General features: G+C 37.2%; 1 protein-coding gene across 2 annotated transcripts in view; it reads right to left on the bottom strand.

Moving 5' to 3' along the window:
- Positions 1-18,111, bottom strand: part of kcnq1.1 (potassium voltage-gated channel, KQT-like subfamily, member 1.1) — a 49,399-nt gene extending 31,288 nt beyond the window's left edge. For both annotated transcript variants that reach the window (XM_008405689.2, XM_008405688.2), the window contains exons 1-4: positions 17,501-18,111; positions 9,188-9,278; positions 1,916-2,042; positions 1,390-1,468 (exon numbers count right to left, since the gene is read on the bottom strand). In XM_008405689.2, coding sequence (XP_008403911.1) covers positions 1,390-1,468; positions 1,916-2,042; positions 9,188-9,278; positions 17,501-17,856 — 653 coding nt within the window. In that variant the 5' untranslated portion in view covers positions 17,857-18,111. The remainder of the gene's footprint in view (positions 1-1,389; positions 1,469-1,915; positions 2,043-9,187; positions 9,279-17,500) is intronic.
- Positions 18,112-18,293: the final 182 nt, after the last annotated feature.

Genomic DNA, 18,293 nt, shown 5'->3' on the forward strand with positions numbered 1-18,293 from the left:
AATGAAATGCACCAAATGCCTTTAAGGTTGGGGTCATGTGGAGAACAGCTGTCACTCTAACCTGGGGCTCTACATTGCTAAGCTACTCCTACATCATAATCTTGCCTACAGTTTGACAAGTTACAGCCACAAACTTTTCAGTAATTATGTAGGACTTTATGTTATAGACCAATGTAAAGAAGAGAGAAATTGTAAAGTAAAAGGAAAGTTTTACTTGATATTTTACAAGTAAAAATCTGAAAACTGGTGTATTTGTGTCCGGTTAACAGACAGGTCAGAGATAACATTCTGAAGACTTGTAAAGAATGTTTCGTTTTAAAATAATACCCCAGATCTCAAAGATCTTACAGAGCATTGACAAATCCATCATCTTAATAGAGTATGGCACAATTTAAAACCAAGTTGTTAGTTACAGACTTTAACTGAAAGGCCAGACAAAAAGACCAGCAGCCGAAAAGCCAATAAGAACAGTGGATAAAGCTCCACATGTCCATAGTTCAGGTGGAAGAATCTATTGACAGTACAAATATTGGTCATGGATGCCACAAATCGGATTTTAATTTAAGAGTGGCAAGAAGAAAATAGTTTCTGAAAGAAAACCGATAGAACTCCTGTTTGCAGCTTGAAATACCAAATAGTACAGCCAGGATGCAGAAAACCAAGCACAGGGTACTCTGCTCAGATGAGGCCTACATGTGATTTTCTGGTTTTAATATGCTATATGAAGCAGAAAACTAACTATGTACGTTGCCCCTAACACATCATCCCAACAAAAAAACATGGTAGTGGCAACATTATCCAGTGAGTAATCTCTTCTTCAGAATAAACAAAGAAACTGATCAGGTTGGATGGTGGATCAAGCGAAATACAGCAATGGCAAGTTTTGAAAATGCATGTTTTACTGACCCTCATCTGGAATGGGTTTGAGATATTTTGTGAGAAATAATGTGAAAATATTTCGGCCTCTTGATATGCAAATCCGACTGGGACATGAATGTTAGATTATCTTCAAAGTATTGGAGAGGTGCATGGAGTTGCATTCCGGACTGCTCAGATTTCTATTTGTTAACAGGCTTGTTCTTTTTCATTCACTTCACAAATATGTTACTTTGTGTTGATCCATTGCATAAAATTCCTTTGAAACACTTTCCAGTATGTGGATGTAATCTGAAAAACTTGAAAACGTTTTGGGGAAATTAATACTTTTGCAAGGCATGCCTGCACATAATAGGACCAAAGTACTTACAAGTATAATTTACAAGGTAAATTTATACCTTGTTAATTTATACCAAGGTAGAAGAGAGCTTAGAGTCCTGGCTGTCACTCTAAACTGGTACTCTAATGAGTTTATGTCTTTCATTTTCTACCTGAACACATAGAATTACTTACCTTACAGCAGAGGTGGCGAAAACCTGGCCTTTCGAACCCACTGACAACACAACTATTGAAGCGACAACCACTATCAGATCTGTGATAATGAAGCACATGAATCTCCGTTTAAATTTGGCATAGTTAGGGACATGGACATATTGGAGTTGTTCATCAATAAGCCAATAAGGGTTTATCTTAGGATAGACACAGATTAGAGAAAGAAAACATTTGGCTTTTTTTAATTCAAAGTAATTATATTAATCAGGTAAAATGTGAAGGTGTGAGTAATAATAATATTCACAGTGGCACATTTAAGAATAAGCACCTGGAGGCACAAATCTCAACAATAGAATCTAAACGCAAGGAAATATTGCAGTGACAGTTTTAATTTCATGCCGAATTTGTCTTAACTATCTCATTTTAGGAAGAGGCTCGGGCTACATTGCCGGTTATTGTTTAAAAATCGCAAGAGTGGGTGAGGAGTGACATGTCTGCTTGTGTGCATGGGTAGAGATATACAAGTGTATGGGGATTGTGTTTTCACCTATAATAGATATTGGCTTCCTGGCAAAGCGTAGTCGGCCCCAGATGCCAACATATTTACTGCGGCAGCCTGCGGACCAAACGCGGACGAAATACTCCACACCGAAGAACACCACAAGGACGATCTCCTGTTAGACAAATGAGGCAGAGGGACAGAAGGACAGAAAAACAAACATCAGATGTTGTTGCAGGTTACTTGGTGCAACAGCACCTGAACAGCTGTTCAGGTTTGTGCCTCCTTTGCTTTAAAACAAATATGGTTAAATTATAAATGTGAGTACTCTGCAAAGCTTTTCACACTGTCTTAATCTTGTCAACACAATTAATTAAGGATTATTGATTCTCCCTCAGAAGAGACGCCATTCGTTAGTGTTTCATTCGTGTCACCTCATTGATGAGTTCTCTGACTTGGCTGCAGTGCACTTGTGCCTGATTAATATGTGACTAAGACATGCTTGTTCAAAGAATTTGTCTGTATTGTGTTGTTTTTAAAGAAGGGTTCTTCAGATTGTTTTTCATCTGATTTTTCTATCAGGATCCCTGTTGGAGAAAATTATTACCGTTGAAGATTGTGAATTCCCGACGTAAATAGAGGCATAGATTTTATAAAAGATGGATGGAGCACCAGAATATGACCTAATTATTGAGTGTACCTCAGCAGATGAGCAATTTGTTTATGTTTAACTGGCACCAAATTATGGAATTGTCCTTTGATTCATCTGCTGTCTATATGTAGCTAATTCTGATTTACTGGGGCATGATATCTAGTGGCTGCTTGGTCATTTTTAAAGGTGACATCTGTGGTTAGGTATCATGGAAAAAGACTTAGTACTGTATTTATACATTACTAAGAGGATAAGAGTATATATATATATATATAGATATATATAAAATCAGGGAAAAAAAATATTCATAATATGCACAATCTAGTTCAATTCTGGATCAACTTATAACTGAACTGGATTGGTTTAGACCCCTAAAGGAGTGCCTTGGTATCCAATACCACAATGTTAGCAGCAGATAACATCATGGTAATGGCTGTTAACATCGTGTAAGTTCTTATACTGGGTTGAGATCTGAGACTTCAAACTTAAAGTTATGCTCCTCGAACCAATTTCTTAATTTTTGCTATATGTTAGAGAGCGCTAGTCTGCTCAAAAGATCCATGACAATCTCTTTCAGTGTGAACACCTGGACAGGTCTTTAGCTATGCAGAAGAATATGCAAATATTGTGATGCCCTTATACGATTAACTTATTTGGTGATTTAAGCTGCAGAAGCTAACGTGTTGGACCAGATCACATGGGCCAATTTTCTCTCCCCATGTGCCTCAGCAGAGAACTTTGACTTTGTCAGATCATCATTGTATCTTTGTTGAGCTACATTTGTTACTGGACACTACAGACTGGGAACACCTTACAAGATTTACAGTTTTGGAGCTGCTCTAACCAGCCATCTCTGGTTGGTCCTCATTGGTCTCAGCAACACTATATGTTAGTATCTAGGCCTGACCACTCATTACTCTTGGACTTACGGTAGAACATATAGCTTTTTTTTTCTTCTACAGGCAAATGATTAACAAGATGTTCTAAACAATCAGGTGGATAATTTATCTGAGAAATAAAGATTAAAGTGGCTTTCTGTTGTACAATCTTACTAACTGCATATTTCAAGTCCTTCCCAGATTACTTTATTGGATAGAAGTAACTTTCTAATCACTGGTCTCTCAAAACTATTGTCCAAAACTCTTCACAACTCCACCTGCTGCCAGTGCTGAGCAAGCTCTGCGTTGGTGGAAACATGATTCATTAGTGCCCTCCTCAGGTGGAAAGTAATTATTCTATTTGATGGACACTTAAAATCTTAAGCCCTTTCCCTACTGTAATTTAACATCTGATGTTGAACGTTTTGATATTTCTGGCAACTGTTTCGTTCAAGGAAATATTCTTTGCAACATTCCTGTCATATATTAGAACAATTTGGTGCAAAACGACAGGGTTTCGTWTTTTTGTAAGCATAGCTAAGATGATTGAAAATGACAAAAATAAAAAGACAAACCCCTGCATATCTTTCCCTTTATAGAAATTAGTCTGTTATTTAGATTGGAAGGGTTTTTTCAGTAATGGAAAAATAYAGGCAGTCTGCCTTTTTTTATTCAATAACAATGTTAGGAATTTTTTTTTTTTCATCTTGCATAGAATGAACATGAATCTAATCATTTTATACAGTCTAAAAACTGAACCCACAAAGTTTGGAAAACATGTTTGTGTCACAGATATTACTTCAACTATCCTTCAATGTAATTCCACCTGTTCATTTTTTTTAATTCATGGTGATTGAATACATTCAACACAACGGACTTCAACTATTTTATTGTCATCCAAGTTTAATGCCACCTTGCAATAACGAAAGACCATTATATGAGTCCAGKCAGTAGAAATTAATGGTCTTTTGTAAAATGCAGTTTCATCCAGCTATGTCTTAATATTTGACAACCGTAAGGAAAAAGAACTGAGAGAAAGTCAATAGCCGCTTCGATTTCTTTTTTTATGATGACACCATCTATGGAGTGAGTGATGGGAGAACACTAAAGGGTTCTGACAAATGATGTTTCCATGTTGAACTGCACATTTTTTCAGCAGTGGTGTTAGTAGTGCTTTCTTTATCAGAGTCAATGAATATTAAAATAGCACCGTTTGAAAAGAAAATTGGATGAATAATATGTTTAATTGTACTCCYGGAAGCTAATGTTCAGCCAACTGCTTCATTTCCTAATTTAATCACTGGTGGTTTTTACTTTGCGGTTGAAAAATTAGCTGCCTTTCCAAAAAAAAAAAAAAGAAGCAACACACCAACAGTGAGGGATGAAAAAATATGCAGAAACCATTTTCACTCAYTTAAATCTGTAAGATAGTCAAAGAAAGCCAATGTGTGATCACAAATGGCCAAATTAGTCAGACCAAAAAGAGACTTTTAGCTATATCTTCATCTGTATTTTATTAGGTCTTTTTTATAACTTAACACAGAAGGTACAGAAGGAAAATGTTCTGCTAGATGTGTGTGATGAGCTACATAGAGGAATACCTTTGAACTGGAAATGTTGCTTACAACAGAAGAAAGAAAAAGGCCAAACATTTTCTTTGCTTTCTTTGCAAGTTATGACTTAAAAGCAGCAGCTGTTTTTGAAAAAAGGTTAGCAACTCAAAAATCTAAAACCCATTTATTAAATTAGTGAGGAGATTTTAGATATAACACAACAACATATTTTAATCATATTTGAAAGTCAAATTGTATATTTTTATAAAGTAAGTTACTTCAGATTGTTTTGAGGTATATTTTAGTCTTGCTGTGTATTTTACATCATAATAGTTACAATAGAAGCCTATATCATTAACTCTCCGTCTTWTTTTATGGCAGTTTTATAGATATATGGGGAAGTATGTTGCATAAAGATGTGTCTGCTTTCCAAAATCAGAAATTAAGATGTYGATATGAAACTGTCTTCAAGTGTGTTAAAGTAAAAAACTTAATCTCCACACAAACAAAGAAATAGGTGATCTAAGCTAYGCGKCTAACTTTTGTAACGGCTGAATTTCAACTCACATTGTGTTTAAATTGAAATTATTTTACAKCTGTGTGAGAAAAGGCAGCTTGGGGGGACATCKTGCTGAAAAGATTGTGAAGACTGGCCCATTTATCTGATTTCAGAGGAAATCTATTTGACAGATATACAACGCTGGTACCCAAGCTACACTAACGCCTTGTGAAGCCAGTTTCATAGATAATCGAGGAAGTTGGAGCAGAAGTCACTGCACATGGTTGCTGCAAGGAGTCTGGTTGATTTTCTGACCTCGTTTTAATCACCATAACATCGGGGATGTGTTGTGTGTTCCTTTCTGTCTTGGGCAAATCATAGTCTGATGCATATGTTGCTGTATATTTTGCAACCATGCAAAATATACATCCRTGCTAATGATTTTACTGTAATGATCAAGTTGGAGTAAGTCATGCAATAAAAAATAAATAAAATCTCAAAGTCATGTATCATCTTCTTCTCAACTCCTTCTAATGTGCTGGTTATTTTTTTCTTTTTTTATCAATTGAAATACAAATAAAATGCATTTAAATTTGTGTTTGTGACTTGCTAAATGTGGACATAAAATAAAGTTTTAGAATGTGTCATAATTCTCCAGAATTCCACTGAAAGACACATATTTGTGAATAAAGATATAACAATTAAAAAGACTAAAACCAATACATCTTTCTAACCCCTAAGTCACATAATGATCACAGGCCCACCTTTTACTGCCCCTGCTCTTCYTTTTCCTCTCATTACAGAAGCCACGAGGAGAACAATAAATCTAGGATTCCTCCCAAAGTCATTTCCCCCACACAGAGTCCAAGTCCCAGGGTTCCTCACGGCAACATYTTTGACCCAAATCAATCATCGTTTTACATGCAAACTTTGTTTATACTCCCACTTATGTAATTTCTTAGAAGAAAAGGAAATCAGCAATGGGCAAAAAAAAAAAATCTTTATTACTAATTAAAATTTGAGGTGAAACATTTTATTCAATTCACTCTGAAATTTGACACATTTATTTAAATGGTCCATATTTTGCATCCTAGAAAGTGGGAAAAAAAATAAATAAATCTTTGCAGCAGACTGCCAAGCATCTGACCAAAAGCACATCAGCCAGAGCTGCATCTCAAAGCACATGGCAGTGTGGTCTCTGTTAACCTTGTGGGAAGGAAGAAARAAGGAAGACAAAARGAAAGSCTTATGTCATAGAGGGAGGAGGAATGAATGTAAGGGGTGGAGGGTCAGAGAAAATCTCCCAACTAGAAAGCACCAAGTACTAAACAGTCCCCCTGGGTCAGAGAATGAAACAGATGATTGTCTGGGATTTCTAGAGGTTCCGTCGTAAATATTAATTATTCATTATCTGAGTCGAGAAGAAGAATAGGAAGATTAAACATCTCCTGAGGGAGAACCTAAGGTGGAAAATATTTTTGCAAAGGAAATTTATATTTCCTGATTGTGTGATAATGATAAAATTAACAATTCTTCATTTTAATTACAGATCCCGCTCACACAATYGTGTTTTACTGTTTTTCTCACGAAGCTGATAATATACTTCTAGGATMTGGCACTCTRTTATAACAGCTCACGAGGCACTTGTTCTCGTCTCATCCAAATATTCTCAGTCCAAGGTGAACTTGTCGCATGCAGCACTCTTCATTTCTACACACAGCAAATCCTCAGCTCTTTTTTATTCCTTGAATGGGTTTTCTTTCATCTGAATTTGAGGGACTCAGCCACCACCCAACTGTTCCCTGACTGAGAAGATTGGGGTTAAGTTGATCCCTTTAAATATTGATTTTGGAGGAGTCGCGTTAGCTCTGTCAAGCCAGCAGGACACACTGAAATTRTTTTTAAAAATGTGCTGTGCAGTTCCATGTAAACAGTTTTATTTGAGTCAGATTTTTGAGCCTGTTAAGCACTAATATTACTTCTAAGGAAATGAGATTTGATATTTGTAATTTTTATATTCAACATTTAACCAATTCATTGACGGATGTTAAATTATTACAATTACCCAATCAATTTGCACCAACATAATTTGTAAATTGGTACTTTTCCTTCTACATGAGCTTTAGTTTTTGATAGACAGACCTTTCAATAAGATGGGATGTTATGAATAGTTCACAATAATACTTCAGTAGCTCATTTATCTACATGAAACACATCATATAGATTAATTGCACACTGATGTTTCCATGGCTTTATTTCCATTGATTATGATGATTTTCCACATACAGTTAATGAAAAAATAATTATAATAATATTAAAATATTACTTATTAACAACCCAGTGACAGAAGTCCAAAATGAACTTAATCTTAGCTCAACTGAGCAAACAATATCTGCAATAATGAACTAAAGCAATTTCCATCCAAGAAATAGGTAATTATTTTTTGTGAGGAAGAAGAGTCAGTTTTCTACCTCCGACTGGGATACTCTACATTGGAATTTAGCTTTATTCAATCACAGAGAGAGTGTTCATATTCACAGAGTATTCATCCACACATCTTTTTTATTTACTTGATTAATCCTATCAAGAGTGTAAAGCARGRCAAACTCCAAGCAATGAGAAGACAAACAACCGTCAACACATGCATAATGGCAATTTGAAGCATCAAATAGTGGTCTGACTGTGGGTGGAAGCCGGAAAACCTCGAGTAAATCCCACACACAAAATATATAAACTCCACACTGAAAGGCAAGTTCTTTCACAGAATGTTAAAATCYCTGTCCTTGCAGAGATTTTAACATTCACCTTCAAGCTCTGTTTCAAGAGGGTTATTCTTTGCTCTACAACACAGCATTTAGCTGGAGGTGATGCTAATTATCTAGATGAAATTCACAAAGGTCGATGATATTGGTGGATGTGCGGATTGAAAGGAAATCCTACTTTGTTTTTATTTCACTGATTAAATCAAAATTAGCTATCATCACTCCAGAGAAAATAAACTTGCTGAGCCAATATGTTTTTGATATGATGTTTTTGTCACCTTTGTTCTAAATACCAATGATTATTGCTTTTTTGGGCATTTTTAACTGAGGTTTAACAGAGTCCATCTATCCATCCATCTTCTTTACACCCTTGTCCCTTAATGGGCTCAGGAGGGGTGCTGGTGTCTATCTCCAGCCAACGTCCCAGGCGAGAGGCGGGGTCACCCTGGACAGGTCGCCAGTCTGTCGCAGGGCAACACAGAGACACACAGGACATTCAACCATGCACACACACACTCACACCTAGGGACAATTTGGAGAGACCAATTAACCTGACGGTCATGTTTTTGGACTGTGGGAGGAAACCGGAGTACCCGGAGAAAACCCACCATGCACAGGGAGAACATGCAAACTCCATGCAGAAAGACCGGGACCGGGAATCAAWCCCAGARCCTTCTTGCTGCAAGGCAACAGCTTTACCAACTGCACCACTGTGGAATACATGATAAACTCAACTTACATGAAATTCACGCTTATTCAGAGTTTACCACGCTTTGTAATGTTTTCAAAAATAGTTTCATACTCGRATGGAGATTGCACCTGAAGGATTTGTTGCCATGACAAAAGTGATATTTTTTATGTTATGACTGTTGTGTTTTTAATGGTTATGGGTTGTTATTAGTAACATCTTCATGTTTTGTTGACACTTGACTTGCAGTTTCATTTTGCTATATTTTTCCATTAGGAATTTACTTACCATCCAGAAGAGAGTTGTGTGAGCCAGAGCTTGGAATTGGTCGATGGTAGAGAGGACACTAAGGATCAGACAGGCCAGTACTATGAGGAACCTGTATAGATCAAAGCAGAAAATATCTTGATTGAAATGTTGTTTATGTTAGAAGTCACTTTCTATATTCCTGTGGGAGCTGAGTCTATAATTAAGCTGAACCGAACCTTCTACACCAATAAAAAATCACTTCTCAAATCAAAGCTCTATGTTGCTTGCAGTCTGTCAGGCAAACATGAATCTCCTCAATCCCTGCTCATATTTRTGTCAACGTTTCAGATTGTGATCAAAAGTGAAAACCTTTAACTCAACTTTGGTTCAAGTATCTGACAAAAACTGAAGAAACTGTGCTCTGAAGGGAAAACTGAACTTTTAGAAAATGTATGCATTTAAATGCAAAGAACATGCAGAATGTGTCACATGTTCCTATACTGAATTTTACAACCCACTTACACTATCTCTAAGTACTAAATTACTCTTTGACCAATATCCCTCTTGAGTTGAAAAGTGCTTCAAATGTGACAACAAAAAGATGTTCAAAACCCTTCAAGCTACTTATAAGAAGAAAAAAAAAGAAACACGCAATTCTTCAAGTAAAGGCTTGAAGCTGCTTTGACACTTCACCACAGAAAGAAGTAGCATCAATATAAATCCAGTTCTGACTCTTAGAGATTACAAATTTAGGGATGAACTGGATTTCATGAGTCTTTTATGAACATGTTTTTGAGATCTGAATAAAAAGAGCAGTTTGTTTTTGAAATTCAAATGTAGTAACTTGCAACCCAAAATAAAAGTCAGAATACAGTCTGTTWCCSTGTGTATATCATTTTTCAGTGCTGTTCATAAAAGTCAATATGAGGGATCCTTTTCAATTTCAATCGAAGAAGAGGAAGTCGGGCAAGCAGGGYGAACTGCAATATAACTCACGAGCCCATCTCAACTTRTTTCCTCGCTCTCATGTGTTTCAACCCATCAAGTAGGGCCAGAGCTCCTGTTTTCATTTCATTTGCTTCAGGTTTGTCTCTGTTATCAGGGCTAAATTTGGATGAAGGTGTTTCAGCGGTTCACCTATTTACCAGGTAAAATAGGAAATGAACTTTTTATGAAATTTTGCAGAAAGGTTGACATTGAAGGAAGGACAAGCTCATTATTCTGCTGGCAAGAGGTGGTGAGAAATGTGAGGATAAAAGCTTGAACGAGTGAATGAAATAGGAGATTGTGAATAAATCCAAAGGCTTGTTTTATACTTGTGATTCATTGACCTACATAGAAARCAGCATGCAGTTAACATGGAATTAGAAGTAAATGYGATTTGCATAACAGCCGACAAGAAACGATCTGCCAGATGCTTTTCTTCGTCTATTATTGACAAGAGTGTAAAAGAAATTACTGTAATGACATCATCAATTCTTTTTTTCTACCCATCTAATCTTAGTCAAGGTCACTAGAAAGCTGGAGCCTATCCCAGCTTTAGSGTTTACACACGTCCCCTTAAAATGTGGAATCATCCAATATTTAATGATGTGTGTCCCATATTTGTGAGTTATCATAAACACAGGATGTTCTTGGACATCATCTTTACCATATAAACACGTGGTATAGCCACATACAMTGACTTTCTTAGATACACCTCATTTAGACTCTCTTTTGCCTTCAAAAGTGCCTGAATCCTTTATGGCACAGATTCAACAAAGTGTCAGAAACATTCCACAGAGATTTTAGTACATATTGACTCGATAGCATCATGCGGTAACTGCAGATTGGTTGCTTGCATATCCCTGATAGGAATGTTCTGTTTCACCACATTCCAAAGGTGTTCTGTTGGAYTGAGATTTGTTGACTGCGGATGCCTTTGGAGTGCAGGGAACTCACTGTCATATTCAAGAAGCTAGTTTAAGGCCATTTTAGCTTGGACGTGGAAGTAGTCATTAGAAAACAGTCTGATCTGTCTGACAGACCTGAGGCAGACTGAAGAAGACACTGTTGCAGTAATCAATGCAACTARAGAAATGATTCTTTGGTTAATCGACTGCGTTCTTCCGATTCTGAAACTWAAAMCAAAGACAGATATTTCCCAACATTAATTTATTAGTAAGTAATTCTACCAGGTCATAGTCASAAGCAGGTTTCTTTTTCACAAAGTAAAACAAGTATGTGCAGTACAYATTTGCGAAGTGGTTATATAATATATTTGCAATCCTGCCTTTTTAAATCTGCAGCAGTGAACTAGAAACATGCATCACTCAGCACTTGACAGGTCAGAACTTTGTTTTAATTTATTTTCACCCCCTTCCTCTTTGATCATTTCAACACCTGCTTTGTTTGTGGAATAAGAAAAGCTGGAATTTTAATCACTGTATTTTCTGAACTTGTGAGGGGTTGTCTTATCTGCATATAATTAGTGCACTCATCTCTTAGAWTCAAGGGCAGAAATTAAGCACATCACATTTTAAAAACACATTTTAAAAACAGAGGATGTAGTATCTTGCTGTGTTGAAAAACCCCAAAAGAATTGTTAAGGTTACTCTAAAAATAAAATAACTAAATCTTCATGAACCCCAATTTTGACAGAAAAAAATTAGCTCCCTCCCAAGTTTACCCCATGCTGAAGTCTTGGGAGTGTTAAACCCAAAAAAGAGATTAATAAGCTATGATTGATGTGGAAATAAACGAGGAAATGCACAGAATGAGCGTGAATTTTTTATGTGTAATTTTTACTRCTGTTTTAGTTGCTGCCTATTCTAATATTTGGTCAAAATTTACCCTACTCAGTGTTTACAGTAAGCGTTGGACCTCTTGTACTCATTGCTCATTCAGACTTAGGTCTTAGGAAGTAACAGTTTTTAACATTATCTTTACGCAAAATAAATCCCATATGAATGAAACTCAGTGAAGAGTTTCATTGTAAAATAATGAAACACTCAGGTTTCACCCTGACATAGCTAAAAAGCTATAAGCTAATGGAACATTATCAGATTCTGTGGATCATGTTACTTTCAGATGAATATCTCATGCTGCTATAARMTTCAGGATTAATAAAGAGACTATGTAGATTGTCCCTTTGATCCCCATTACTCTTGTTAAACCAYACAGTAGATAATGGCAATTTACTGAACAAGTAGAATAATCACCATCTCAATGAGTTGCTGCTCTCCAGAGCAGAGAACATGTGGCTGTTATAACACTGCTGAGTTTGGAAATGATAACATTTAAGTAGATTTACTGCAGAGTYACTCTGTGTTATCACTGCAGAGCAGACAGACATGGATCCCATACATAACTGTGAGCATCCAAATTGTAACATTTACATTATCCTCTCAGTGCACCTGGATGACATCTGTGAGCGAACCTTAAAACGGTGACAGCTGCAGACTGAATCTACACAATTAAGACTGAAATATCAAGGTAAAAAGTCACAAATGTCAAAATGCCTGCTGARTTACAGCGAGTCAAACCAAGGAAACAGCTTTAAGATGTCTGAAACRCCATCAGTTGGAGGTATACCTAAAATAAATTTCAGGAAATTGGCAGCAAATAAGAAAAAGCAACAGAAAGGCTTATAAAAGAAAACAATGGAAAAGACAATGKATCCAGAAAAGCTTCAATGCAGAACAATGGCGAAGTAGACAATTCAACTTCGAGTCCATCTCCTGACACATGGTGATACTTCAAAGTCAAGRAATTTTACCCAACATCAATTTTTTACYTGTTTTTTTTYCCATTTAAACAGTGCCAATATGTCAAATTCAGAAAATGCATAAAACTTTGCAATTCTAATAGTGTATCTTTAAACCAAAAAGTAATACTTGCATAAAGCATGACATTTTATGACATMAATAAAAATGTGGTCCTTTGTCTTGTCTTTGAAGATTTCAACTTTTACTAAAGAATCACAAGTCATCACAGAGTTAATCCTATTCGAGTAGACCTGATGGAAAGTATGTGTAGCAACAGTTTTGTTTGCACCACGAAGACCCTTATCACTTCTTGCTACTGCTCCCCGTTTATTGAAGTCCAGCCAGGAATCCAAATGCCCCCCCTCTGAGCTATCACATACACACACAGTCAAAAACGTGCACACCACACGTCAACACAGATAAAAGACCGAGGAGGGATCTGCTCAGGGCTGCTGGATAACACCAGTAAGGCAGATGGTCCTGTCTGAAATGACTAAACATGGAGACAAAACAACACAGTAAAAATGACACTGGAGTCCCCGAAATTCTGTCCCCAGGATGTTGCATATGTAAATGAAAGTCTGTTTGTCTTCTGGAAAGTGAAAAGTAAAATAGCTGTGATAAATATTTCATCACTGGTCAATGCATGTTTATGTCACTCTATGTGTGACAGAAGCAGCAAAAAAAATAAAAAATAATGAAAAGAGACTAAACAGCAGAGGGAAATCTCCAAATTGTCATTCTGATATGGCAATAGCTTTTTTTTTTTTTCAGTGAAGCCCTATCTAATTTATTTTGTAATTTGCAATAATAAGCATAAACAGTAAAACAATCCTGAGCTCTGATTTTTGCTTCACTATTTATTTAGCAAATACTTTCTAACTTGTCTTTCCCTCACCACTAACTGCTCCATCATACTACAATTCCTTTACCTCAAGGCCCTTAGAAAATACAGCCTCTGTCTCTTTTTAGCACCCCAGGGCTCGGTGTAGCAACAGACAAAATAATACATTGGCTCAGCAGCACAGGCTCCACTGAACTCTAAACAAAAGCTCAAAGCATTCCACCTATCTATTATTGATGAACAGGTTCACTTGCACTCTGTTGTACTGTGTGTGTAGAAAAGCGTAGAGTAAGAACTGGGGGTTACCCTACTGACCATGTCACTAGCTACTATTATGTTTATTCCATCAAGAAATAATTCCTAAATTGATTTAAGGCTCTAACATAGATGGTGTAAGTCTTTGTCAAATTATCAGTCCAAAGTGCAGCTAGTTGTGGTTCACTGAAAATGTGTGAGAATCTGTTGAGATAAAYTGCTGATATTTTAGGGCTAAGTTTGACAAGGTGTGGAGAAAACTGGMGCACCTYGAATTTGAAAAGAGAGAAATCACACAATTGCAGTAAACAATAAAATAAAATACTAACAGTAAGTCAAAATGTGTATTTAATGAAGACGGGTAACGCTTTGTGATCTCTTAGTCTTTTTGTTAAATCATTGATGCATGTCTGAACGTCCTGCCTCTGACTGTTTGTCAGAATAAGTGGTTTAGTTTAATAGAGCTGAGTCTGGAAAACACTTTGAGATATCCGTTTTCTTTTAACTCTCCCAGCTGATGCATCTGGGCCCAGCATGTGGGGTGAATCCATGCTGCTGCTGACCAAAACATCCCATTTAGCTGTTTGTCACTCGCACAGAAACACAAAGAAAAAAGTTTTGCTGAAACAAAACGGAGAACTAAATATGTATAACCATTCTATCTTGCAGTGTTGCAATGGATTGTATCTGTTCCATGAAGCTAAATATGTACTTGTACATATTTTCATATTTTCCGTACATATATTGTGCATAAAACATGTTATTCATAATATTTACCATAATGGAGCAGATCTAAAGCCCAGGTTTCCTGTATCACCGAACTTATGTATATCCAAGTGCAAACACAGAAGAAAACTCTGATAAGGCTTCGGGTCACTTTGATGTTTGAGTTCTGGGTCAATGACAAGAACATGGTTGTTCATAGCTGCTGTTCTACCAAATATTTGCAAAACAAAGTTCTGTACTGAGWCCCAGATACCTGCAGGAAGATTTCATATCACAGCACTGTATGCTGATCAGTCACAATCAGAATATCCAGCACATCTGATTATGATCTAGCTACAATTKATATAATAAGTATTTGCACAGTGCCTTGCTAAAATGTTTTTACCATTTGARCTTTACCACATTTTATCACAATATATTCTCAAACTCTGTGCAACTTCAGTGTATTTTATTGGAATTTTAAAAGATRCACATGCAAAGTAGTGCATWAYTGGGATGTAAAACGAAAGTTATGCAAWGCCTCAAAATGGTTTTATTAATAAAAACAAAAATGAAGGAAGCTAAATAGAGTGAAATCCTCTACTTTTCAAGTATGGGGATAACTTTAGAATGGGACAGAGGTTCACCTTTTAGCAGGACAACCACCTTAAACATACATCTGTAACAGCAAATAACTTTAGATGGGGACATGTTCTTGTTCAGAATGGCTTAGTCAAAGTCCACATCTCCATCCAGTTGACAAGCCATTAAAAATGTATGTTTCCAGATATTCTAAATCTATTTAAATGAACTTCAACTGTGTTGCAAAGAMGAAACGGCAACAATTTAGTCTAGACCTATGCAAAGCAGRGAGATTCATAAGATAGGTCAAAAGACTCTACCTATTTCTACCTATAGGTAGAGTTCTATAGGTAGAAATAGGACTCTACYTATTTCAACAGGTAGAGTCCTGTTGAAATAGGACTCTAAATAATATCGACTCAAATGCATGCTATACTTTATTYGTAAAAAAAACTTCAAAACACYGTGTGCCTCCATATTTCTTTATCTATTTATCTTATTATTTTACAGTTATACAATATTTTSTGTTGAGCTATCACATAAAATTCCAATAAAATGTAYTAAAGGGAGAGGTGAGAAATYGACAAAATGTGGAAAAGTTCARGATATATAAATGCTTTTGCRAGGTCTCACATGCGGTTTCMTATGTTTGCACAGAAAATGTGAATTCAATTGTATTGTCCCTCAAACCAAAGCTGCATTTTCCCGTAATGTCAATTGAAGAGGCCATGAAATATATCCTTTATTTAACTCTGACCTTGTTTCTATCCACAGCCGGCTAACACAAACACAATTGGAAATATGAGACGTAGAAATCAGCCATGTAGACCTTCCATCACCACTTTTAGCACAAATGTGCAATTTCATGCAACAACCTGCTGCATCACTCTCACCAACCTTTTACAGTCTCTCACACTGCTAAGCATCTACAATCAATACAAAAGCCATTGACATCATATTTGTTTTAGGGGGTGCAGGGAAAGGCCAATTTCATTAAACCCTTAGGCCAATAAAGTCATAACATTAGTGAAACAAGAACCTTCCAGTAACATGGCAAAGAATGCTGTCATGAGAAAAGGAGATGAGCTGCAGCAAACAGAAACATTGGACCCCAGAAATGTAATGAAACTAGTCAGTAAGCACAGTTTTTCTAAACATAAGTAGATTAAACAAACAGAATTCAAAACTAACAACTATACGCAACAAAAGCGGGAAGATTGCTTTTCAAGAAATATCATTTAAAAATCCAGTAATTCAAGGTCTCTCTTGAACAAAGACACTTTTAATCTCAAYAAGACATACCTGGTTGAATAAAGGCTACATACATGCATAACTGAACAAAGAACAGTGTTTAACCATATAATTTCCTTACWGAAATGCTCTGTGAACTTGGTGTTTAAATATGCTGGAGTTGCATTACGCTCGCTCATGTTCCCTTTGAGTCACTCAGATTGTAACCCGCTCCGACAGGCCGCGTTCCACTGTGTCCCCACCGACACCACAGGGTCACAGGGTAGCAGGGCAAGACCGGGCCGCTGCCTCCTCCACAGCATGCACCCTGCCAAGTTTAGCTGCCCACTATCAGTGCCAGTAAGCAGGGATGGACAGCTCACATGGGGGTGTGCTAGAAAACCATTCCAAAACCTCTGGCTGGTTACCGTTATATGCATCCAGTTTAAAGCTYGTCAGTTTCATGGAGGTTGATTGCATCAATTCAAAACATAAACAGTGATTTTACTTGATATTTCATCTGTGATGTACAGAAACTAGAAAGAAAAGAAAAATGACATTGCATCTGGCAGGAGAGATTATGTGTGTTTTTAAAAGGATCTCTGAGTATGATACAGTAAATCCCCAATGCAACTCTGGAAAATTAAATACAGATTGGTGCTTAGACAAAAAACAAAAAAAACAACAAAAAAAAACGTTTTTAAATTGAAAAATGTGTGTAAGTGTGTCATCTCAGTGCTCCCAACGTTTCATAATTCAGCATGGTCCTTACATCCTTCCCATTGGAAACTAGAGCTGCATGGCTATCTGATCAGCATCTTTCTTCAATTCAAAAGATTAACAGCTCTTTGTTGTAAGACCTTCCAATGCAACACTTTGCAAGTGCAACTAACTCCCTGTTTACTTTGAATCTGTTTGTAATAATCCCCACGAAATACCCCGCGGATCCAGAGGCTTATACATAAAGAAGATTTGAAGAAAAACACTTACACTGTGAAGTGATACATGAAGCACTTCCAGCCAGACGGCCTTTCCAGAAAGTTGTACACCCGTCCCTGGATGTAGGCGCGGGTAACAGCTGGGCGAACCCCGGTGCTGTACACCGACATCCGCACAGACATCCGGGGATGAGACAGGTAGGGGTCCAGGTGAACAGGGGGAGCTTCAACACGGGAGCTGCCTTCTCCCTGCATTGTGTCGCTGCTGCCCGCAGCTGTTCCTGATTCATGCCCGTTGAATGCGGTTTCCGAGAGCTCCAAATCCGGTGGTCTCTTTCCACGTGCCACTCCTGAAAACTTCCTGGAGTTCTTCGTGTTCTCCCGCCCGGGAGGAGAAGAAGTAGACATATCGATCTTCCTTCTTTCTTGTATAGCTTAACTTTTTCACAGTTTATTTTTTTTTTAGTTTTTCCGGTCACTGAGTTAAAATGACAAATGTTCGCCCATGTGCGCACACCTTCTGTTGCGCGCCTGATCGCACCAAGACGCATAAAACTAGAGGAGGCTATAAACTCTGTTATTAATGCTCTAGATCACAAGGACGTTTTTTTTTTCCTCTCTTCCTGGAAATAACTTCCCAGTTCTCTGGGTTGTTCAGGAAATGACAGGTCCCAGACTTGAATGGGTGTCCCTTACCTCTTTAGAGCGCTTATCAGCCCGGAGTGCAGTCACCAGGCGGTGCGCTGTGAGCCGCCAGCTGTTCGGTCATTTGCCAACTGTATGGCTGGACTGTTGAGAAGCAATGCAGAGGATGAACTCTGGCCTCTCCAAAGAATATATATATA

Source organism: Poecilia reticulata, linkage group LG3 (genome assembly GCF_000633615.1).
Source record: "Poecilia reticulata strain Guanapo linkage group LG3, Guppy_female_1.0+MT, whole genome shotgun sequence".
NCBI classification, from domain to species: domain Eukaryota; kingdom Metazoa; phylum Chordata; class Actinopteri; order Cyprinodontiformes; family Poeciliidae; genus Poecilia; species Poecilia reticulata.